The sequence below is a fragment of the Lampris incognitus genome, chromosome 2 (assembly GCF_029633865.1).
Source record: "Lampris incognitus isolate fLamInc1 chromosome 2, fLamInc1.hap2, whole genome shotgun sequence".
In the NCBI taxonomy this organism is placed as follows: domain Eukaryota; kingdom Metazoa; phylum Chordata; class Actinopteri; order Lampriformes; family Lampridae; genus Lampris; species Lampris incognitus.
The window spans coordinates 15,950,557-15,974,745 of record NC_079212.1 but is presented as its reverse complement, the minus strand read 5'-3'; the positions used below and the strand labels follow the sequence as shown (position 1 = coordinate 15,974,745).

The window sequence follows — 24,189 nt, the reverse complement described above, 5'->3', positions numbered from 1 at the left end:
CTGGCGATGGCATTTCCTGTGGCGCTGGCATCATAATTATAGGAATCAGCAGAACAGAAAATGTCAAGTGATTCGGGTAATGATGGTTCAGCGTTCTTGTCAACACTCAACGTTGCCCACTTTCTTATCCGTGAGAGAAAGGGAATGGGTTTGCATGTACATGTGTGTGTGTCTGTGTGCTTGACTTCAATGTCACCCTCTCACATGCTTAAGTCAGGGGCACTCTAGTAGCTAGTGTGGCACTACGTCTGTGCGTGCACGAGGCTGCATGAGTTCGTCCTCTGCCCCTCCAGTAAGGCTGGGCACTCAGTCGGAAAGGGTTAGGGGCTCTCGTCTCCAGCGAAGCATGCTTGTTGTCTTCCAAAAGAAACTTGGACATCAGAGAGGGGCGATGAAAGGGTGCGCTCACCCCCCCCCCCCAAAAAAAAACAAACAGGAAAAAAGAGAGTCATAGTAATATGTAACGGCTCGACAGCCTGAACCTCCTTCAAGGGAGGAGGAGGCCATTTGCCTCCTCTCCCCGTCTCCCATTTTAAAACCACCGCTCACTTCAAAAGCCTCGCAGGAGCCACAAGGTATCCATGTTAATGTCGGAGCCGTGTCTTTGTAGTTTTCTCTCGCCGCGTCCCACCGCCCTGCTTGTGGATGACGGATGACTTTCAGAGGGCAGTAACAAGATATTAAACCAAGTTCTGCTGCAGGCCAAGTGGAGCGTGGTGTGTGTGTGTGTGTGTGTGTGTGTGTGTGTGTGTGTGTGTGTGTGTGTGTGTATGAGTTTGAGTGAGAGATCAGGGAGTATACATATGTGTGCGTGTGAGTTTGTGAGAGAGAGAAAGAGAGAGAGAGATCAGGGAGTATGCATGTGTGTGCATGTGTGTATGTGTGTGTGTGTGTGTGTGTGTGTGTGTGTGTGTGTGAGGTGTGAGGTAAGCAATTTCGCAAGTTCTGAATAAAGACGTGTGTGTTTGTGTGTGTGTGTGTGTTTGTGTGTGAGAGAGAGGTCAGGGAGTATGCATGTGTGTGTGTGTGCACGTATGTGTGTGTGTGTGAGAGAGAGAGAGGTCAGGGAGTATGCATGTGTGTGTGTGTGTGTGTGTGCACGTATGTGTGTGTGTGTGTGAGAGAGAGAGGTCAGGGAGTTTGCATGTGTGTGTGTGTGCACGTGTGTGTTTGTGTGGGAGAGAGAGAGGTCAGGGAGTATGCGTGTGTGTGTGTGTGTGTGTGTGTGTGTGTGTGTGTGTGTGTGTGTGAGGTCAGCGATTTCGCAAGTTCTGAATAAAGACATTCACGTGTGTGTGTGTGTGTGTGTGTGTGTGTGCGCGTGCATGTCACGTTTCCCCCTGCTAAAAGGATGTTGGGATGTTTGACTTGCCCTTCTGTATTCACATCAGGGGAGGACTTTAATGTCTCCTTTCAAGTGGAAAGTCAGTATCTGTAAACACATGGACCCACTTTTCCTAATGAGCTGAATACCATAAATGGTGAATTTCCGCCCAATATGTTGTCCGCGACCCCTCCGATCGCACAGAACAGCGGGCAGGCGGCCCGGCTGCCACCAACAGAACATTACAGCATAAAGAAATTGTGCAATTAAAAGGAGGATTATGGACAGACAGCAGATAGGAAAAACAGTGGTCCCTGTGAAACGTTTGACTTCGGGCGAACGAGCGACTTAACTGAGATCTGATGACTCGCTCTACGGGGGCTTGTGGTGTAGAAAATGAAGGAGTAACGCGTTGTTTAACCCGACATGCAATAAGCTTGTCTCGAGTCACGCAGGTTTTCCCTCGGGTAGATGCCTCACGTTCCATCGGTGGGTCTTTGACATTGACCGATAAACAGTCGGTGCGGCAGCAACAAGCAGCATCCTCCTAATTGGGCCCTGTACCCTAATCCCCTTGCCTCCGGCTGCAGAACACCTCCGGAGACCGGCTGTTGCAGGTGACACAGGTGACAGATGACAGGTGGTCAGAGCAGCCTGCTGCAGGCGTCGGTAAGGCGGTCTCAGGAGATCTGTGGGGGAAGACGGCATAATGCACAACGCCAGCGCTCTGCAGTCCATAATCTCCTATAGAAATCCAACAGGCGCTGTAATTTGGCCGACGGTGGCGTGAAAGCGGATATGACGGTTTTTAAGGATCGGGTTGCCCATCTGGACATGCGGTTTTGGTGTAATTATTGTCAACTATCATCATGGAACGAGAATCTATGGGCCAATATATCGCTCTTGTATGGAATGGCGGTCAGGAGCCAGTATTTTCTCAAGGAAAAAGGTCGAAGAGGGGCTAGCTGTGCAATAGGCAATCAGGAACACAAAGTGATAGCCGAAGGTTTCGTTCTGCAGCAGAGTGTGTTTATTATCAGTATATTACTGTGGGCTTAAAAGCTCATCGGAATAAGAGTGCTGTCATTTTAAACTGATTCGATCTCGTAAACACCGAAAACTCGGTGCGTCTGCATTTGGCACCGTGTCAGGGTCCTCATTTATGGTCGTAGCAGTCAGGACCGACAACTTGTAAGTTAATAGAAAACGAGGCCAAAGAGCCCTACTGTCTGCTATGTGTAAGGTAACTTAGCTCAGAGCAGAGCATTGTGGTTCTATAGAGGGAAATACTGGAGCCATTAGAGAGGAAATAGGAGCCTTTATTGGTCTGTCTCGAGTACACCTGGCTTCCATAACAGGCATCCTCCTTCCCACTCAACACTGTGTGTGTGTGTGTGTGTGTGTGTGTGTGTGTGTGTGTGTGTGTGTGTGTGTGTGTGTGTGTGTGTGTGTGTGTGTGTGTGTGTGTGTGTGTGCGTGTGTGTGCCCACATGCCTGTGTATGTGTGTGCATGCATGCCTGCATGCATGTGTGTGTGTGTGTGTGTGTGTGCTGATGCATGCATGTGTCCATCTGTGTGTCGACTGCTCCCATCTCTCAACATTTCGTCGGCTCCGAAACGTAGAATTGGTTTCAATCATTTCAGTTTTCACTCGGGGCTCTTCCCTCTGCAAAATGTTGATTTACACCTCTCCTTTGTTTGCAGTGTTTCAGTTGCCTTTCCAAACGAAAGGATCACGTAAGAGCTTGCAGCCGTGTACACTGACGAGCAAAAGTTTCTAACGGGGCAGGAAAGGAGCAGTTTGCCTAAGAGTCTCCTTATTGGAACGCTCCCATTGCTGACATGGCTTTTTTGGAGCCAAGTAACATTTTGAAAATGATTCTGACGTCAAATTGAACAAAAAAAAAAAAAGGTATACACTACCGTTCAAAAGTTTGGGATCACCCAAACAATTTTGTGTTTTCCATGAAAAGTCACACTTATTCACCACCATATGTTGTGAAATGAATAGAAAATAGAGTCAAGACATTGACAAGGTTAGAAATAATGATTTGTATTTGAAATAAGATTTTTTTTACATCAAACTTTGCTTTCGTCAAAGAATCCTCCATTTGCAGCAATTACAGCATTGCAGACCTTTGGCATTCTAGCTGTTAATTTGTTGAGTTAATCTGGAGAAATTGCAACCCACGCTTCCAGAAGCAGCTCCCACAAGTTGGATTGGTTGGATGGGCACTTCTTGCGTACCATACGGTCAAGCTGCTCCCACAACAGCTCAATGGGGTTCAGATCTGGTGACTGCGCTGGCCACTCCATTACCGATAGAATACCAGCTGCCTGCTTCTGCTCTAAATAGTTCTTGCACAATTTGGAGGTGTGTTTAGGGTCATTGTCCTGTTGGAGGATGAAATTGGCTCCAATCAAGCGCTGTCCACTGGGTATGGCATGGCGTTGCAAAATGGAGTGATAGCCTTCCTTATTCAGAATCCCTTTTACCCTGTACAAATCTCCCACCTTACCAGCACCAAAGCAACCCCAGACCATCACATTACCTCCACCATGCTTAACAGATGGCGTCAGGCATTCTTCCAGCATCTTTTCATTTGTTCTGCGTCTCACAAACGTTCTTCTTTGTGATCCAAACACCTCAAACTTGGATTCATCCGTCCACAACACTTTTTTCCAGTCTTCCTCTGTCCAATGTCTGTGTCCTTTGCCCATCTTAATCTTTTTCTTTTATTGGTCAGTCTCAGATATGGCTTTTTCTATGCCACTCTGCCCTGAAGCCCAGAATCCCGCAGCCGCCTCTTCACTGTAGATGTTGACACTGGTGTTTTGCGGGTACTATTTAATGAAGATGCCAGTTGGGGACCTGTGAGGCGTCTGTTTCTCAAACTAGAGACTCTAATGTACTTATCTTCTTGCTCAGTTGTGCAACGCGGCCTCCCACTTCTTTTTCTACTCTGGTTAGAGCCTGTTTGTGCTGTCCTCTGAAGGGAGTAGTACACACCGGTGTAGGAAATCTTCAATTTCTTAGCAATTTCTCGCATGGAATAGCCTTCATTTCTAAGAACAAGAATAGACTGTCGAGTTTCAGATGAAAGTTCTCTTTTTCTGGCCATTTTGAGCGTTTAATTGACCCCACAAATGTGATGCTCCAGAAACTCAATCTGCTCAAAGGAAGGTCAGTTTTGTAGCTTCTGTACCGAGCTAAACTGTTTTCAGATGTGTGAACATGATTGCACAAGGGTTTTCTAATCATCAATTAGCCTTCTGAGCCAATGAGCAAACACATTGTACCATTAGAACACTGGAGTGATAGTTGCTTGAAATGGGCCTCTATACACCTATGTAGATATTGCACCAAAAACCAGACATTTGCAGCTAGAATAGTCATTTACCACATTAGCAATGTATAGAGTGTATTTCTTTAAAGTTAAGACTAGTTTAAAGTTATCTTCATTGAAAAGTACAGTGCTTTTCCTTCAAAAATATGGACATTTCAATGTGATCCCAAACTTTTGAACGGTAGTGTATGTCGAATGCACAGTGACCTTTTCAGTGGTGTGTGTTTGTTGGGAAGAGTCCAGTAGGTTTCAGCAAAGAGGATCAGTAAAGGGTGTGTGTGTGCGTGTGCCAGTGTGGCTTACTGTCCTCACATTTAGTGCCTCTACACTGTACCTTTCAGTCTGGGCCAGACCAACCAGCCAAACTGAACTGGGTTGAGTGTTAACATGACCGGTAGGGTTCAGGGCTGGTTCCCACCGGGACACTAAGACTGTCAGCGGGCAAGGGGACACTCCCCTTCACATGCTGATGTCCATCCTGCCTGCAGCAGATGTGGGGTGGTGCGGCTGGCACGGGGATGGGCGCCTTCTCACCACACCCGGTACCGGAAAACAGCTCCGATACTACAGACACCAATGGTCCGAGGTGGGGGGGGGGTGGAAACAGATAAGAAACAGACTTGGAAGATGAGGATGTAACCCGTATGAACAAAATGCTGAGCAAAATGCTGAGCAAGTGGTGGTGAGGTGTAGCTTGGACACACGTGCCCACTCGCGTACAAGCACACTTCTACATGTGCACACAGACACACAATGTACACTACCGTTCAAAAGTTTGGGATCACCCAAACAATTTCGTGTTTTCCATGAAAAGTCACACTTATTCACCACCATATGTTGTGAAATGAATAGAAAATAGAGTCAAGACATTGACAAGGTTAGAAATAATGATTTGTATTTGAAATAAGATTTTTTTTACATCAAACTTTGCTTTCGTCAAAGAATCCTCCATTTGCAGCAATTACAGCATTGCAGACCTTTGGCATTCTAGCTGTTAATTTGTTGAGGTAATCTGGAGAAATTGCACCCCACGCTTCCAGAAGCAGCTCCCACAAGTTGGATTGGTTGGATGGGCACTTCTTTGAGCAGATTGAGTTTCTGGAGCATCACATTTGTGGGGTCAATTAAACGCTCAAAATGGCCAGAAAAAGAGAACTTTCATCTGAAACTCGACAGTCTATTCTTGTTCTTAGAAATGAAGGCTATTCCATGCGAGAAATTGCTAAGAAATTGAAGATTTCCTACACCGGTGTGTACTACTCCCTTCAGAGGACAGCACAAACAGGCTCTAACCAGAGTAGAAAAAGAAGTGGGAGGCCGCGTTGCACAACTGAGCAAGAAGATAAGTACATTAGAGTCTCTAGTTTGAGAAACAGACGCCTCACAGGTCCCCAACTGGCATCTTCATTAAATAGTACCTGTTAGAGCCTGTTTGTGCATTTCACAACATATGGTGGTGAATAAGTGTGACTTTTCATGGAAAACACAAAATTGTTTGGGTGATCCCAAACTTTTGAACGGTAGTGTACCTTTCTACTTGAAGCCTCTCTCTAGCCTTCTCACTAATTCGTCAGTTTCCTTTTGTAGTAAAAAAAGTCCCTTTCCTACGCACTCACTTACATGCTACATACCATGGAAACTCTGGATATGTTAGACGGGTTCTGTATATACCAATTTCCTCTACTGTTCTGTTGATAAAGTCAACCTTTGTAAAGCAAATGGCTCTTTACCAGCTTGTGTGCAGCTGGCTTTCTGCAGAGGTATAATCCTGTGGCGGTGAGGGGTGCTGTTAGCTTGTCTGCTAAATGTTCTCTAAGTGAAGGGTGTAGATTTTCATTTGGGTGCCCAACAAAGTGGAATAGTTGTGTCAAGTAGTCGTGTTTCTGGTCACTGCAGAATGTTATTCCGCGGTTGCGATGGAATAATTTGGAGGGCTGTAAAACGTTAGCGTCAGGGTGTAATGCTAACAATGCGGATATGAGTTAAGTGTTGGAAGTGATTTTTGTGGTCCCCGTTCTGGACTGATATGAATACTCTCAGACAACAAGGCTAAGCAGTGGCGGGGGGCTTATTTTGTGCTCAATAAGGTGAACCGGTGATGTGGAAGTCATCCATCAATCAGCGACTAATCAATCGTACTGTCTTGCACTTGGCTGGCTCCGTAACTTGACCTGTACGTCATGATACCTGGTTAATCCAGCCGATCAATAAGTGATAAAGTAATCGATGCTTTCACACCCCAGAGACCATTCGGCAATGCAAAGAGTGGTCGGTCTTAGCTCGCTCTCAGAATAGGTGGCATTGGAAATTTGTTTTTAAAATGGTCTATTTTCAGTCCATGGGTGCAGATGACTCATGCAGAGAAGCCTACATTTGTTGAGATTTCCCGCAGTGTGAAATGGAAACGGGCTAGACCACCACTTTTTCCAGCAAAAACAGTGGCGATGAAGCTGTGTTAATGTTTTCCCTAGCTTCAACGCTTTTGTTTCAAGTGGACCGAGAGGACATGACGGGGCTCTGTCTCTCACCATTGGGTTGATTGCCCTGCATCCAAAATGGCCGCTCAAGTTTGTAACATTTCACAGTGAAAGGCCCCATTGACAACTGCTTGGCAGGCTTCAGTAGTTTCTAGGACAGTTGAGCAGGCATCTTTACAAGCAGGTTTTTTAAACTCCCCTTGTTTTCCTGTCTGTGTGTTGCCCTAATTGCCAATCTGTGGCCGTCTCCTGTACAGTAAGGCCCTGGGCGAGTGTGCTGCACTGCGTCCAGACCAGTGGAGCCGTACTTCACTACACCATGGCTCATAAAAGCCCCCTTGTACCGGTGGTGGAGGTGGGGCTGGGAATTAGAGTGGGACCAGTGTGCAGTCGTATTAGCGTCCAGTCACCGGCCTGATGATGACTGCAGAAGCTGAATCACCGACTTATCATTTTTCATCACGTCCTCTAGCGTCAGCTTGTTAGCCTTACTGTAAACTGTGAGTATTTGCTTTAGACTTCTCATATGGGCGCTGGGCTCTCTCTCTGAGCTGTAATGACCTTTAGTCATACTTTAAAAGAGACGTCTCGGCTCAGCGGCTCGCCCCGCTCCTGTCCACCCACCATGTACACAATGACACCCGGTGGGTATTTATAGACTCTCAGAAAGAGTGCACTGTTACACCCAAGTCACGTATTTGTGTTGGTGCATGATTGTGTGCGCAAGTACATGGCTGGTTTGTGGCGCACCGTCTGATTGTACGCATGAAGGTGTCTCCAAGCCTATTGCTCCCGTGCAGAGGTCACGCTTCTGTTTTAAAAAGGAAAGTAGTCCTTCAAAGTCTGTCCCCTTGACTTTGCTGCTGCATCCGAAATGTAGAACAGCTTTTTTGTTTTTTTTGTCGACATGCAAAGGCCCTCTTCTATCTCCCCAAGGGAAGAAAAGATCCAGACCTCGATCAAGCATCCTTTTATTTTGTCCGGGACTCCACAAGGATGATGCCACTCTGATATTAACTCACCAAGGCTTGTTTTCGTTGCATTTGCCCTGCTTGTTGACAGCGACAGTGTGTCATTAGGGGGAGGGAAAGCAGACAGGGCTATTTTTGTACTTACTCTGGCCTATATAGTCTACTCTATGTATCACTGTTAACACATTACCGCTGCATGTGTTTAACCTGGTTATGCTGCTGAAACTCTCTAGTAAAGCCGCTCTCCTTGTAAGTTAGCTCTTTTCTCATCCCTCTCTCATTTCCATTCTCTTAAACATGTTTTTTTTGGGGGAGGGGGTTCCCCGCTTTTTCTCCCCAGTTGTACATGGCTAATTACCCCACTCAGCCGAGCCATCCCAGTCGCTGCTCCACCCCCTCTGCCGTTCCGGGGAGGGCTGCAGATTACCACATGCCTCCTCCGATACATGTGGAGTCGCCAGCCGCTTCTTTTCACCCGACAGTGAGGAGTTTCACTAGGGAGATGACGTAGTGCGTGGGAGGATCACACTATTCCCCCCAGTTCCCCCTCCCCCCCGAACAGGCGCGCCCCGACCGACCAGAGGAGGTGCTAGTTAAGTGACCAGGACACATACCCACATCCAGCTTCCCACCCGCAGACACGGCCAATTGTGTCTGTAGGGACGCCCGACCAAGCCGGAGGTACCATGGGGATTCGAACTGAGATCCCTGTGTTGGTAGGCAGCGGAGTAGACCGCTACGCTACCCAGATGCCCCGTAAAATTGTTTTTTGCTCTGCAGAGAGAAATCTAACTGAATTTCAGTAGCACTTTTATAGTCCAAAGACACAAAGCGTTTTACGCTGACACGACTGCGTCACATTACTGTGTGGGTGACTCCAGCGGGAATCGAACCTTGAACATTTGACAGTATCAGTGTCATGCTCAAGGTACTGTATATGTGCTGCCTACTGCACTATACAGGAGCACAACAGAAATACACACTATCGTTCAACCGTCTCCTTCCTTCTCGCATCACGTTTCCACACTCTCTGTACCCCCCCCCCTTTTTCTTCTTATCCCCAAAAGTCTCACGATCCTAATCTGTGAGAGCTGGTGAAATCTTCCCACTTAGTGCTGGAGACATGTCGGTGTGCCTGCTGTGCCCAGTGACCTGATTTAGGGAGGGAGGACAACCCTGACAGAATGACAACCCGCCACCCGCCCCCCCTCCCCAACACGTCCCCGGCCTCTGCCCCCAGCCCCTCAAAAGCCACGATACCATGAAAAACTTAAGGCGCCATTCGTTCCTCGACAACACAAGTATTCTCCACAGGAGACCCCACTTGAAAGAGGGATTTGTGTCATATTCCTATGGAAGGGTGACTGGTTATGGCTATGAAGCATGATGAGAAATGGATGACAATAGAATTGTAATCTTGGGGCCAGATGCTACTGTATGTGTGATTGGATAGCTGCTGATCCCTGTGTGTGTGTGTGTGTGTGTGTGTGTGTGTGTGTGTGTGTGTGTGTGTGTGTGTGTGTGTGTGTGTGTGTGTGTGTGTGTGTGTGTGTGTGTGTGTGTGTGTGTGTGTGTGTGAAATCTGCTGATTGTCAGATTGGAGATCTGTTCCAGATCCTAGCAGCTGTTGTCAGACACAGACTAAATATTTCCTCTCCCCCTGCACCGCTCTTGTGTGTCGACATAGATCCTCTTAATCATAAAGCACTGTACAAAAACCAACCCCCCACGAAAAGATGAATATGTGTGCTAGCTGCCCAATATTCCACCTGTATCACATGCAGAGATACAGATTAGCTCGAGTATAGATTTCTTTTAAAAATACAATATATGTAATATATTCTATCAGATGATTAAAGAGCCTTTCTGCTCCCGATTTATTTATTTTGTACGGCGTTGGACTGGTAATTGGTATGTACCTCCGGATTTTATATTACAACAACTTTTCAGTATGAATTTCATATCTATTGGGATTTCTTTTTAAAAATATTACATATATTACAAATCTAGTGATCCAATAACACTATTTTAAGGCTCCATCCCCTTCTATCTATAGTAAAATGTGAAAACTGAGAAAATCCATCCATCCATCCATTATCCAAACGGCTTATCCGAATTTGGGTCGTGGGGTTGCTGGAGCCTATCCCAGCTGTCATTGGGTGGCAGGCGGGGAGACACCCTAAAGAGCCAAAGAATCCAAAGAAAATGTACAACAAAATACATTTATATTAAGTGTACACGCTACAAAAACTTAAAGCATGAGTATGCGTCCTTGAGTAAACATTCAAACAATTCAATTTCATATGTTAAGAGATGTAGAAATCATTACAGCAAACGTCTTTACGCCATCTGTTTGTTTTGCTCCAGCGTTGCTATTCTGGGGGAAAGAAATGGTCACAGCTTAGTATGGAAGTTTTGCATTGAATCGATTCCCCCTTCACACTCATCCCTAGTGTGGTACATTCTGACTTTCTGATTTTAAAGTAATCAAAGAAATCAAAACAGATGTTTAAAGTTTTTTTTTATTATTATCCCATACTATGTCTTACACTGATCGTCAGCTATATATATGCCAGTGTCTGAGCCAACAATGACAAAAATGTCGTTTTAAGGTATTCTCAATAGTATTTTTTTTAGTATTTTTAGTTTTTACTTCCTGGAAAATGATAAAAAAAATGTTGAGGACTCATCCTGCACTTGGGGGCATATGCTAATTTTGCATCCAATGAAATTCTTTCTCTAATTTTTATGCCCCTCCCCCATGACTAGAAATTCTGCCAATTACTGACTGGAGCACAGGACCCATGAGCTAGCTAGCTAGCAGTTATGGGTTGTTGCTGCGTTTTTGGTTATGCTAACAGCCACAACCTTTTAACGTCAACATTTAACCCTTGGGTAAGAGGAAAGGGGAACCCCCCCCCCCCCCCCAGTAGGTCAACTCAGCTAGGGAGATCCGTGTGTCCAGAGTCACCATCACACACCGCCGTACCCAGTCCCCTCCACCGGCACTGCAAGGAGTACCTGCCTGCAGCTTACAGAATGGGGCAGAGTTCAGCGTCGAACATTTAATCCCACCCACCCATCCCTAACCCTAACCCCAATCCTGTTTAACCCCACACAAACCCAAGTCCAAAACAATGAAATTGATGTTTAACCCCACCCAAATTCGACAGTTAAACCAATCAAATCAAACGGTGGGTGGGATTAAATTTTCAACATTGAACCCCACCCCATTCTGCAGGCTGCAGCCAGGTATACTTGGGCACAGTGTCGGACACTATCTCGCGGGGCCCCTTTCCATCTGCAGCAAATTCAACGCTAGCTACTGTAAACGCCCTAGCTCCCTGTTTTTACAGGAAGCATGTAAATATGTGGAATCAAATAGCACTCTGCTAGCCATTTCATGGGAACTTTAAGAATTTCAAGTCTGGTCTCGAGCACTGGTGAATCTGTCTTTATTTCTGTATATTTTTGAGCCAGCTGGACTCCAGTAGAAAGGCGTCCGAGCTTTTGTATCGTGGTAGTAACCATCAGCGGGGAATAAATGAAAGGCGGATGAAGGTCAACATGCTTGTTACAGTCTCCTACTCCTGAGGGAGGCAAGAGAGAGGGAGAAAATGAGAAGGAGGAGAGATGAAGGGACAGAGTGGTAAATAACAAGGTGTAAAGTAATGGCTGTTGTGTGCGACCATACTCCTCCTCTTCCACCACCCCACAATTACCTTTTCCACCATTCCTCCTCATCCCTCCCTCCCTTTCATCTGTCCCTCTACTCTCCTCGTCGTTGTCATGGGAGCAAACGGAGAGGCGTGCTTCTCTACATCGTCTGCATGTGTATCTGCTGGCGGCCGTGTCAGTGGAGACCCCCGTCGTGAGTCTGTTAAGTTAGAATGGACGCCTGTGTGTCTGCAAAGTGTCCCTGCAGGGTGATGTGGCCATCACAAATCAAAGAGCCATTAAATGAGAGACCGCCTCCGCCTGCCTCAGTCTGTCAGGACAACAGAAAGGAGAGACCAGAGAGGCCAGATCAATAAGGCTGGGGTCAGAGTGGGGGAGAGAAAGGAGGATGTTAAAACAGAGAAAGAGAGAGAAACTGGTATCTTAACAGGCAGGGATATGAGGGGGACATTTACAGTGATGTGGGCTTTAAAGGATAATTCCATTTGTTTTAACATCCTGTGTGTTATTTTTGTAGTTCTTGCCATCACTCATATCTGTTATGATGAGGTTTTACTCACTGGCTTAATTTTGGAGAATTTAGACAGGAGACTCCCTGCTAGACATTGCTTTATAATGGCGTCTAATGGGGCAACTGAACACAAGCCTTAAACCCGCCCTTTCAACAAAACCAAAAAACCCTAGTGTCTCAGTTTTACTGTGTGCATGATTTCACGTTATCTATGACTTCTCTTTTGCACTGTCCAGATAGTTTATCGTTGATTATCACTACCCGTGGTACATATAGGCTGCTAATTCCTGTGAGTTAAACAAGGGAGTAGCTAGGCAATGTACTCAACCATTGATAATGTTGGACATTTCAGGTAATAACCTTTAACATATACTTTCATTTTAAATTCCAAACACGTGGTTTAGATAATTGGGTAAAATTGGACTCGCTGAAACATGACCGACACTCGTATTCCATGCTGCCATAAGATGCCGTGTCCAGTGGCGGTCCCAAATCAAAAATTTCCACAATGAAGCCTATGAGTAAAATTATATCATGACCGATGTGCACCATAGTAATAACTATGGAATAAGACCCAGCTCTTAAAAGAAAATGCTGAATTATCTTTTAAGTGCTTTACCTCAAACATAACATTGATCAAATTCTGTCGGGTTGTGGTTGGGGTGGGGGTGTTGTTGCAGGGGCTACTTATGGCGGTGAGTAGTGATGGGGGGTTGTCTAACTCGGCCTTATCAGGATATGTTGGGGGATGTCCTGATTGACTGAATGAATGACTGGTTGGCTGACGGTGATGATTCTGTTGCATCTGAGCAATCTGTCTCCCAGACAGCATTGGGGCAGAAAGACTGCACTCTAGGGATGATGGGTAATAAACGACTCTAAGGGGGCCGCCACAGGGCTGACACAGACTGACGGTTTGCTGGATCCATGTATACGGATGCTCGAGAGTGAGAGGTGATGGGAAAGAAAGCAAGTGTAGACAATTGTGGGATTTTGCGGTCGTGCTGGGCAATATGAATGATAATATTATCATGATCATCATAGGGACTATTACACAATGCCAACATATAACAATATCTGCTTACATATGCAGAAAATACCGTGCTTAAGAATCCAACTGAGGTTCACCATATTGAAAGGTTTGGTGAGGGGTGTCTGGGTGGTGTGGCAGTCTATCCTGTTGCCAACCAACACGGGGATCGCCACTTCGAATCCCCGTGTTACCTCCAGCTTGGTCGGGTGTCCCTACAGACACAATTGGCCATGTCTGCGGGTGAAAAGCCAGATGTGGGTATGTGTCCTGGTCGCTGCACTAGCGCCTCCTCCGGTCAGTCGGGGCACCTATTCAGGGGGGAGGAGGAACTGGGGGGGGGGGGATAGTGTGATCCTCCCACGCGCGACATCCCCCTGGCGAAACTCCTCACTGTCAGATGAAAAGAAGCGGCTGGCGACTCCACATGTATCGGAGGAGGTATGTGGTAGTCTGCAGCCCTCCCCGGATCAGCAGAGGGGGTGCAGCAGAGACCGGGATGGATCAGAAGAGTGGGGTAATTGGCTGGATACAACTGGGGAGAAAAAGTGGGACACCCCCCAAAAAAATATTTGGTGATGGCAAACCAAAAACTAGTTTTCAGATCATTTTTTTTCCCAATTTTTTTATTACCAGTCATAGAGCAGAGAATTGCTCTTTAATGCCAAAGGAAAGAAGGTCACTACCTGTTATGTCACCACCTGGGAATAGGTGGTGACATAACACAGTCATTCCATAGCTGTTGCTTATGGGATGGCGTCTCTGTGTTTCCGGAAGATTTGACGTAATCATGCTTTTTTTCATAACACACACACACACACACACACACACACACACACACTCAGTTAAAATACCTAAAAGTATCGAAATACTTCAGCGTGCATCCATGTCCCCTGCTGTGTTTATACTAGTAGACAGTAATGCAGTCTTTCAGGTTATCGTCCATTTTATTTTGCCATGTGCTTTCTGGGTGCTGTCTGTCCTAAGAAGCTGAACAGCACTTGACAACAACAGGTCACTTGGGTCGCCCCGTACCCGTAGTTCAGATATTAACCAAGAGTGGCTGGAATATGTCTGTAAAGAAGGTGCTGTCATGGTAACCATCAGCTCCCAGGGAACCGCCGCCGCCGCCGTAGTAATGTCCCATTGATCCGTCCCTCATTGTGAGTGGAACTGAGTAGAGTAAAATTAATGGGGCAAATCACCCTTCTCCTGTGTGTTCTCATAAAAGGCTTCTCCGGATTAGACAAATGTAATCCCATTACAGCGATCCGTGGCCGGTACCAAATCAGTTAGGTGACTATCTTATATTGTCAAACATGGTTTTTGCAAATTTGTGCTCTTGCAAGAATGAGTCTCTGGTCCTTTGCACTGTTTTGCTATGGCTATATAACCCTCCACTTTTTGCTATAATTAGATAGTTCAGGATCTGTGCTGTGATTGTTTGTTCACACAGTGCACGGTGACGTGCACACAAGTTCACGCACATGTTGCCTCGTACCTTGGGGCAGATGCACGGATCAGGTTTTGCCAGTATCCAGACAGGTGCAGGTCTAAGGACACACCTGGTGACGGTGTGAGTGTCTGTGTGGCTATTATACAGCCCTGAGCTCGAGAGAACATTCAAGGGTGTGTGTGTGTTTATGTGTGTGTTTGTGTGTCTACGTGCACAGAGGGCTGGCACAAAGACTAGTCTCGTGTGAGGACTCACTCACTGGCGAAGTGGGAGGGGAGGATTTGTTTTTATATTGCGCTGGATTTTTCCATTCATTCATTCATTCCCTGGACTTTGGATTATGTGACGCACGGAGCAGTTGGTGAGGAAGTAGTGCAACTTGATTTTGCTAAAATCCTTCTCAGATTCTGATTCTCGCCGAGTGTAAAAACATAGCGGTGTGCCATTCGGCATTGTGTGCGTATTCCATAAACAGAACGGCCTTTGTACTTTCAGGCGTTTGCCTCGACAGGTCAGATCATAGAGTCGTAATTGATGATAGGATCTTTATACTGATTGTGCAGTGTGTGTGTGTGTGTGTGTGTTTGTCACGTCACTAAAAAGCGTGTTGGAGGTCTTTTCATCGGTTTGACCCACTAAAGGAAACAGAAATGTGCGTTCGTAACCGAAAGAGACAGAGGTAGCCGAGCTCGTGCCCTCACTTTCTGTTGTGTCATCAAGTTGCTGTTTACTGTTTGGCTCTCATGCGGGCCTGGATCTGCGGATTCGCTTTTACTCCCAGGTAACCATGACTACAGAGAGTTTCCATTGGCACATACACACACCCCTGTGTTCCTGTCGTCGACCACTTGTAAGGACTGTTTGTCTTTCCCATGAAGTGACCCATGTCTTAGGAAGAATCCCTCGCTTGTCGGTGGGGTTTTTCTTAAGGACGTGTCACCTCTGTCGCTCATTGGTTAACCTTTTCCTCCAGGTCACCCCAATAGTCAGCAATGGAGCTCAATGATATTGGGGGGAAAAAAATCAACATTGTGATATTATGGTTTTTTTTTGTGATATTTATGGCAAATATTTTATTGCAATTTTATTTTTTATTGCATTTTATTGCAAATATTAAATAAGAAAGTTGCATGATTTCAACAAATATATGCAGCTTTTAACTTTCAAAGCTCATTTTGCAAAGCATGTATTACTCTAGCAATATGACTGATAGGCCCAATTTGCGTTGCATCACATCCTTTGCAGTGTGATTTATGCATATGTTTATATTTGGATGTCAATTCTGAAACAATTTATTTATTCAGCCTGAGCCGGCACAGATTTATAGATAATATTCGCAGAAATCACAAGATGAAGAGGTTCTGCACAGAACAGGGCAGATGCCGCATGACAAATACATTTGCATGGCAAGAATAGTCCGAATGAATGCTAAATTGACCTCAGTTTTTCCAGTCACTGAAAACACTTTGAAAATGATTCCAAATATCCGACGTCCTGGAAATATTATTGAGGTCATGGAAAATTCTAAAGCTAGGTTGAATTTTTTACCCGCTGAGATGGCATATTCTTCAGCGTCATTTTCAGCTGAGATCATGTCTTTTTTGCCACATTTTTTAGCTGCTGAGACGGCACATGAGCACTTGCCGTTTGGGGGGTACGGTGGGTGACGAGTCACACGGTCCATTAAGAGACTGATGAGACAGCCACTGAAAGTTAATACTGAATGATATGACCTTTTGTGAGCAACGGCTGTCATGTGCATATAGCCAAGCAGAAGTCGCGGAAAATGTGCTTGAAAAGTCCTAGAAAATGATTTCCTAAAAAGAGTGGGAACCCCGCTATGAGTTGACTCCTGTTGTGAACCTATTTCATGTTTCACCTCAGATGTACTGCATTTTATAGCGTTTGCTTGCAGAAATTTCCCTTCCCTCCCTCCCTGCCTCCTCTCAAACACACTGTGCAGGAGAGATGGTGGGAAAGCTTGCCATGGTGCCACATGGGGCAGACAGCGTAACAAGACTCATTACTGAGAGAATTCTCTCCTTCCACTGCCTGAAGCGCATCTGAAAAACACCAAATTGGATGTGCTAGGGCTCACGTGGGGGGGGGGGGGTTCTGTGCAATTTTGGGCTGTAATCCAGTTGAGATAAGGCCGGGGTTCATAGATCCAGTCCATAAGCCTCCAGGAACTGAACTGTGTGGCTGTCGTTTACATAGCTATTACCATAATCCACTGAGGGCTATCTGTCTTCTCTAATGGACGGGCACATCAGATAACAGTGATGCGAAACACGGGCCCGCCAGGGCACCCTGGACAAAGACATACCGGTTCTTATGTGCATAGCACAGGAGTACGTAGACATAACACGGGCACAAAGCATAGTTGTGTACAGGTACATTCACAAACAGAGAGATAAACACACACACAAATCATGACTGTGCATGGATATGAGGAGCAAGCATACAGAAACACATGCAAACACACCCATACATACACACACACACACACACACACACACACACACACTGTGTACATGTACAGATCTGTTGTGTGTGTGTGTGTGTTTTGCATATTTTGATATTTGTATATGCTGCAGTAACACCTGCTGATATGCATATTTATTTTCTGTATTTGCACTTTTATGATTGAGTTGCAATTGTGTTGTCATTTTATGTAAAGCACATTGTGTTGCCCTGTGTATGAAATATGCTATAAAAATAAAGTTTGACTTAACTTGACACACACACGCACACACACACACACACACGCACACAAGGGCTTTATCTTTATCAGCCAGAGATAGTGTACAAAGCTATATCAGATAGAGTCGGGGCTATCAGACAGCCGGTGTGCGAGAGACACCAATATCCACTCTGAAGCGGGAACCTTTTCCTCTAATGCCTCAGGCCATCTTGGCCCGGTGTCAGGATCGATGATATTGGGATTTTCTCCTCCTCTCTGGTTCCTCCGCTCTTTGTCTGAGGACATTATCCTGAAACACAAACTTACACCAAGGTCACTCAGCGACGTGCCGTTACACAGCGCTGCACTTCTCAGGTGGACTCGGTGTTTAGCGAGAGTTGTGATGTTGACTCGAGCATCTTAACACAGTCCAGCCTTCATCAAACCTGCAGCCATGTTTTGTCAATGTCTTTTTGATCAGTCAGCTGATAAAGTCTGTCTTCCCTTACTGTTCTTTACAGATCTTCCTCCCTCTTCCCTGCAATACCCTTGTGGATCAGTGGATTACCTTTGTTCCCCGCGGCTGGTAAAGAAAGGTCCTGCCCCCAGACCATGTCCCAACCGGCCCGCCGTCAAGCCTCGCCCCCAACCCACCACCTCACCCAGACTGTCAACCGCACAGAAACCTCAAGGTAAAATGCAGTTGCATTGTTAGGTCCCTTTGGAGGTGTGGCCGAGCTTTCTGACATTGTCGTAGGGTGCAGCAGAAGTATAGAGAAACATCACTTCTGACTCAAGAAGCTCTGTCTGCAAAGTGTCTTGATGCATGCTCAATAATCCAGGTTAGAAAATCAAAGAAGGGGGTATCCGGGTAGCGTCATGGTCTATTCCGTTGCCTACCAACATGGGGATCGCCGGTTCGAATCCCCGTGTTACCTCCGGCTTGGTTGGGCATCCCGACAGACACAACTGGCCGTGTCTGCTGGTGGGAAGCCAGATGTGGGTATGTGTCCTGGTCGCTGAACTAGTGCCTCCTCTGGTCGGTCGGGGCGCCTGTTCGGAGGGGGGGGGGATAGCATGATCCTCTCACGCGCCACGTCCCCCTGGCGAAACTCCTCACTGTCAGGTGAAAACAAGCGGCTGGCGATTCCACATGTATCGGAGGAGACATGCGGTAGTCTGCAGTCCTCAGCCCTCCTTGGATCAGCAGAGGGGGTGGAGCAGAGATCGAGATGGCTCGGAAGAGTGGGGTAATTGGCCAGATACAACTGGGGAGAAAAAGGGGGAGGGGAAATCAAAAAAAAAAAAAGAGAGAAAGAAAATCAAAGACGGTTGAATCAGTTCATCTGGATACAACGTTTATTGACAGACATGTTTCATCACTCATCTAAGTGACATCTTCAGTCTAACTGACTGCAGGTATCCCCACCCTTATAAACAATACAGTACACTACAGCGGCATAACGACCGAAACCAATGACCATATCATATGCAATATGTGCATGACCATTAACTAGCGTTTCAGTGGCCACGTGCACTATTCACAGAGGATTAGGGAACGGTGCAATCACAGCATTGTAAGATGTCGACAGATATATAACATCCGAAACCAATGATGATACCTTATGCAAATATGTGCGTGACCATTAACTAACTTCGAAAGACTTTAGACTGAAGAGGTCACTCAGTTGAGTGATGAAACGTGTCTGTCAATAAAAACATCCCGATGAACTGATTCAACCTTCTTTGAATGATTCGGATGATTTTAGGGGGGTCAATAAGGAAGCCCAAGAAGTCATAAAATCAAACTAAATTATATTATATGTCACATGTGCGAGAATAGTTTTCTTCAAGAGCAGTCGTAAAAAAAAAGTTGACCTCGCTTTCATTTTCTATCAAGTTTTAGGGTTTTAGCATGCGGTGACTGATGGGCCCAGTTTGCCTCACGTTGCATCTTTGCAATGTTGCTAACGCACACTGGTGTATTTTGATGTCGACGGTGCAGCAGTGCATTGTTCGGCCCTACGTTGGAGCCATTATTGTTACAATTTCAGGATGTGTGGCGTGGGTTGGATTGTCACTCGGTTTTTTCTGCTCTGATAAGCAGTAGTCTTCAAAAGCATCTCATCATGTGTCAGTCACCCACCTCAGTAGGTCACTTCTACAAAGAGCACTGTGGCAAACCAGGGCAATGGTTCCCATGTGCTCACATTTTGAGATCCAATTCAGTGTTCACTTACCCTACATGTGTTATATTTAGGGAGCTTATTAGAGCGCAGACCTGGTCTACATATTCACAGTGGCCTAAGAAGCTAAAGTTCAATATGGGTTTGGCCACATAGTAACTAAAGCATAATTTACCTTCATTTTTTGGAGCGTATTCAAATGCAGCATTATAGCACACAACTCTTATCTATACATAACACACACACACACACACACATTTTTTTCTTTTCTAGCCCTGGCCTAGAAATAACAAAGGCTCGCTGAGGACTTAGAGGCAGAGGGGCTTGAGCCAGATGAACATATCTTTAAATAGCATAATACAGTAAATAGGGGGCAGCACGGCGCAGTGGTTAGCACGGTCGCTTCACAGCAAGAAGGTCCTGGGTTCGAACCCCGGGGTTGTCCAACCTTGGGGGTCATCCCAGGTCGTCCTCTGTGTGGAGTTTGCATGTTCTCCCCGTGTCTGCGTGGGTTTCCTCCGGGCGCTCCGGTTTCCTCCCACAGTCCAAAGACATGTAGGTCAGGTGAATCGGCCGTACTAAATTGTCCCTAGGTATGAATGTGTCGGCCCTGTGATGGACTGGCCTCCAGTACGCCCGCAACCCCAATTGGGTTAAGTGGCTTGGATAATAGAAGGATGGATGGATAGTAAATAGGGTGGCCCTACTCATAATAAACTCATAATACACATGTGCAGACAAACACAGAGGAAGGAAATAGTGTACAACTTAACAGAGAGTTGCAACACATCTGCCTGCTTCCTGAATTCAACCAACTAAGTCCAGTGAGTGAAATTATTTTGCGAAGCATCAACCAGAATTGAATGTCAGCTGAGCTGTTTATTATGTGTAAATGTAGGGTATTTTTAGACTCTTTTTTTTTGTTGCTGTTTTTGTTCCGGGGCAAAAAAAATTTTTTTTTTTCAATCTATCTTTGCAACCGCAGCGACTTACGCACACACTCATCTTAACATCCTGTTCTGAAACCAGGAAGTTGCCAGGCAGCTGAAGCTCAGAGCCACTGCAGCGCTGCACTGGGTCGCTGTACGCTCCTGTCTCGGACATATAACCGTTTTACCTTTGGAGTTTTTCTTGTGATTTCTATGTGAAGTCGAGCAGGGATCTCACTGAGACACAGAAATGGAGGCTTCCTCTCTGGGATCTCAACAGGTCACTTAACACAAGATTGTCCCATTGTTAGTTGTCGTACGTGACCTATCTTTTCTCTGTCGCTCTCCTTCGCTCGCCTCATCTGGGCTCCTGCATCTGCAGTGCCCCCTAAACCTACGCACCTGTTGGCCCTTGGACAAGACAAGAAACCCAAGAGGATTCCCCCGGCACCCTCCAGGCCACTGCCGGCACCCCCTCCTCCACCCAAACCAAAGCCTGGTCAGACCTCCCCTGGCCCGGTGACACAACCCCAGAGAGAAGCCCAGAAGGTGGGACTGCTCATCGAGAGGTTTGAGAGCTCCAGGTAAGACTTTGGTAGAAAACAGTTCCAGTAATGTTCTCACTTAGCAAGCTCATTGGTATAAGGTGAGGGTTTCATATATGTGTGTGTGTGGGGGGGGGGGGAGTGCGCGTGGGGGGGTGTATGCATATATCGATTTTTTTTTTTGTTGATGAGTGCATATGGTTCATTTGCACCTTATTACCTGAGCAGATTTTACAGTGCTAATTCATTTTTCAAGCATGTGCATGTATATCGTCCACATCGGGGCTTGGCAGTAATTCATTGTTATTATCGTTTATTCTCTTTCAGTGGCAATGTATTGGGATGAAATTTGGATATTCTCATATCATGATTCACAGTTTTGTTGTGTATTGCAAGACTCTATTAACTAAAATCTCTCACAAAATGAGGTCTGAAATATTTGAGGGGAGGGTATTATTTTTCGCTCAGTTGAGATACGTAGATGGCTTGTTTTGCAGTGTACTTGTTCATACACTCTTTTGTCATCTTTTTGTCATCCTGCTGTTGCTGGTCGTGAAGCACATTTACTCTTCCATCAGTCGTACACTTCTGTCTTATAGGAAAACAGTCATGGTTTTCAACGTAATCTCTATATGCTGTAGGGATAATACTGTGTTAGTAGCCATAGTACAGTGTCTTCTTCTTCTGTGTGTGTGAAACGCTGATGAAATTGTGCAGGAAAGTGTCAGCCAGCAACGTCACTGGCAGACAGTCCATGGGTGTGAAATCTCAAACCCTTACTTCCTGCTTTGCCACTACGATTGGTGGGAAACATCGAAGTAGGCTACGCTGTAGATTAGAGAGTGTGAATAGCAATGCTGCAAACAGCTGTTGTAGTGAATACCACCCAATGGTGTATAAAGATGTCGATTTACGGATTGCTTGCCAGTGACGTCACTGACAGGCACTTTTCATCACGATTTTGCCTTCGTTTCAGACGTTCAGCATTGTGGCTGTTAATGGAGTGTTAACCCTACAACATATATATATACTATATATATACATACACACACACACACACACACACACACACACGTATATATGTTTGGCCTACAGTGAGGGGGTCCAGGGGCTCTGTTATGCTGCAGGGTGCATTTTCCTGGCATGGTTTGGGTCCAGAAAATTAAAAGTATAAATAGAATTGAAAAATTTACAAAAAATAGAAAAACAAAAGAAATAAATGTAATAGCATCCAGTGAGTCAAGTAAATTCTTTATGAGACAGTACAAGCCTGTTTCATACCATAAGCAACTGTCAGCTGTCAAGATTGTCTCATCAATCATCAGCTGTCAAGATCAGATTGACAGCTGGTGGTTGCTTATGGCATGAAACAGGCTTGTACTGTCTCATAAAGAATTTACTTGACTCACTGGATTATTTTGCTCCTTATTTGTTGAGCACTTTCCCTACTGTTGAGTGTTTCTTTTAACAAAGTTATATATATGTGTATATATATGTATATGTAAAAAGAATTTACTTGACTCACTGGATTATATATATCAATACAGATGCAGGAAAAAAGTTTTAATACATAGCAGTACAGGTCTGTTTCGTGCGTCGCGCACTCATCAGCTGCTAATGTGATTCAACAAAGAAAGACGCTCCTCATTAGTTGAGCACTTATAACAACGCCATTAACAGTTTCGGAAGCAAACGTTATACATAGGGAAAAAAAGTTGTCATGCATAGCGGTACAGGCCTGTTTCGTGCGTTGTGCACTCATCAGCTTCATGCCCCTAATTTCCAACTGAAATTAGGGGCATGATGCTGGGCAAACTAAGCTGTATGATTCTTTGATGAACCACATTAGCAGCTGATGAGTGCGCGACGCACAAAACAGGCCTGTACTGCTATATATATATGTGTGTGTGTGTGTGTGTGTATATGTGTATGTGTATATAGTATGTGTATATATGTATATGTATATAGCGTTTTTTTCTGAAACCGTCAATGGTATTATAAGTGCTCAACTAATGAAGTCTGGGGATCAACGTATAAAACAACTGTTAATGCAATAATTCTCTTACAAAAACGAGCCATAAGACTTATTAATAAGGTTGACTACTATGAACATACTGACCCACTGTTTATGAAATCGCATGTTATGAAATTTAATGATCTGGTATATTGCAAAACAATGCAAATAACGTATAGAGCTAAATCAAATCCACTCCCAGTCACCATACAAAGGTTTTTCTCAGCTCAAGAGACAAAGTATGATTTAAGAGATGTCTGCAAATTTACGGTACCAAAGGCTAAAAAGGAGATTAAAAGGAGATGTTTATCTGTTTGAGGTGTTTCAATATGGAACGGTGCTAATATTAATTTAAGAAGGTGTAGTACATTTCAGATTTTCAAAAGGATGGTTTGTAAAGCAATTTTCGAGGGCTACAAGTGTCCATGATTTTGTAAAGGTTTTTGTGTTCCTTTCATGATTTTGTGCCGTTATTTTTTTTTATATACTCTGTATTTTATTTGGTCTTCTAAAGACTGTTGATGGGTAGCTTAATTTGTCCTAAAGGACAGGCTTAAATATAAGCATTGTGCTTCTGCCTGTGCCTTTTCAGTCACTGTATTGAGTACATTGTTTGTATTCTAAACATTTGTTAATTGTGGGTGACTGAATAAAACTTAAACTTAACTTAAACTTAACTTAAATGAGGAGCGGAAGATCAACACGGATACAGGAAAAAAGTTTTAATGCATTGCAGTACAGGCCTGTTTCGTGTGACGTGCACTCGTCAGCTGCTAATGTGTTTCAACAAAGAATCATACAGCTACGTTGCCCAGCATCACGCCCCTCATTTCGGTTGGACAGCAACCAATCAGATGAGGAAACATTTAAACTATAACGACCGATGGAGAAGGTACTTATGATGCACAGCAACCAATGGAGGGGTAGAAAACATTACAACCAATGGGACTAGGGCTGGTTTTGAAAAGCATTTAGGGGCCAGGGCACTGTTGAAATGGTGTACATGAAAAATATAACAAGGTAATTTATGTGAATCA

General features: G+C 45.1%; 1 protein-coding gene across 1 annotated transcript in view; it reads left to right on the top strand.

The window, feature by feature from the left end:
• Positions 1 to 24,189, top strand: part of fgd (faciogenital dysplasia) — an 88,683-nt gene that overhangs the window by 38,750 nt on the left and 25,744 nt on the right. Inside the window, exons 2-3 of the mRNA XM_056275373.1 lie at positions 18,000 to 18,170; positions 20,976 to 21,177. Of these exons, the coding sequence (XP_056131348.1) occupies positions 18,000 to 18,170; positions 20,976 to 21,177 (373 nt within the window). The remainder of the gene's footprint in view (positions 1 to 17,999; positions 18,171 to 20,975; positions 21,178 to 24,189) is intronic.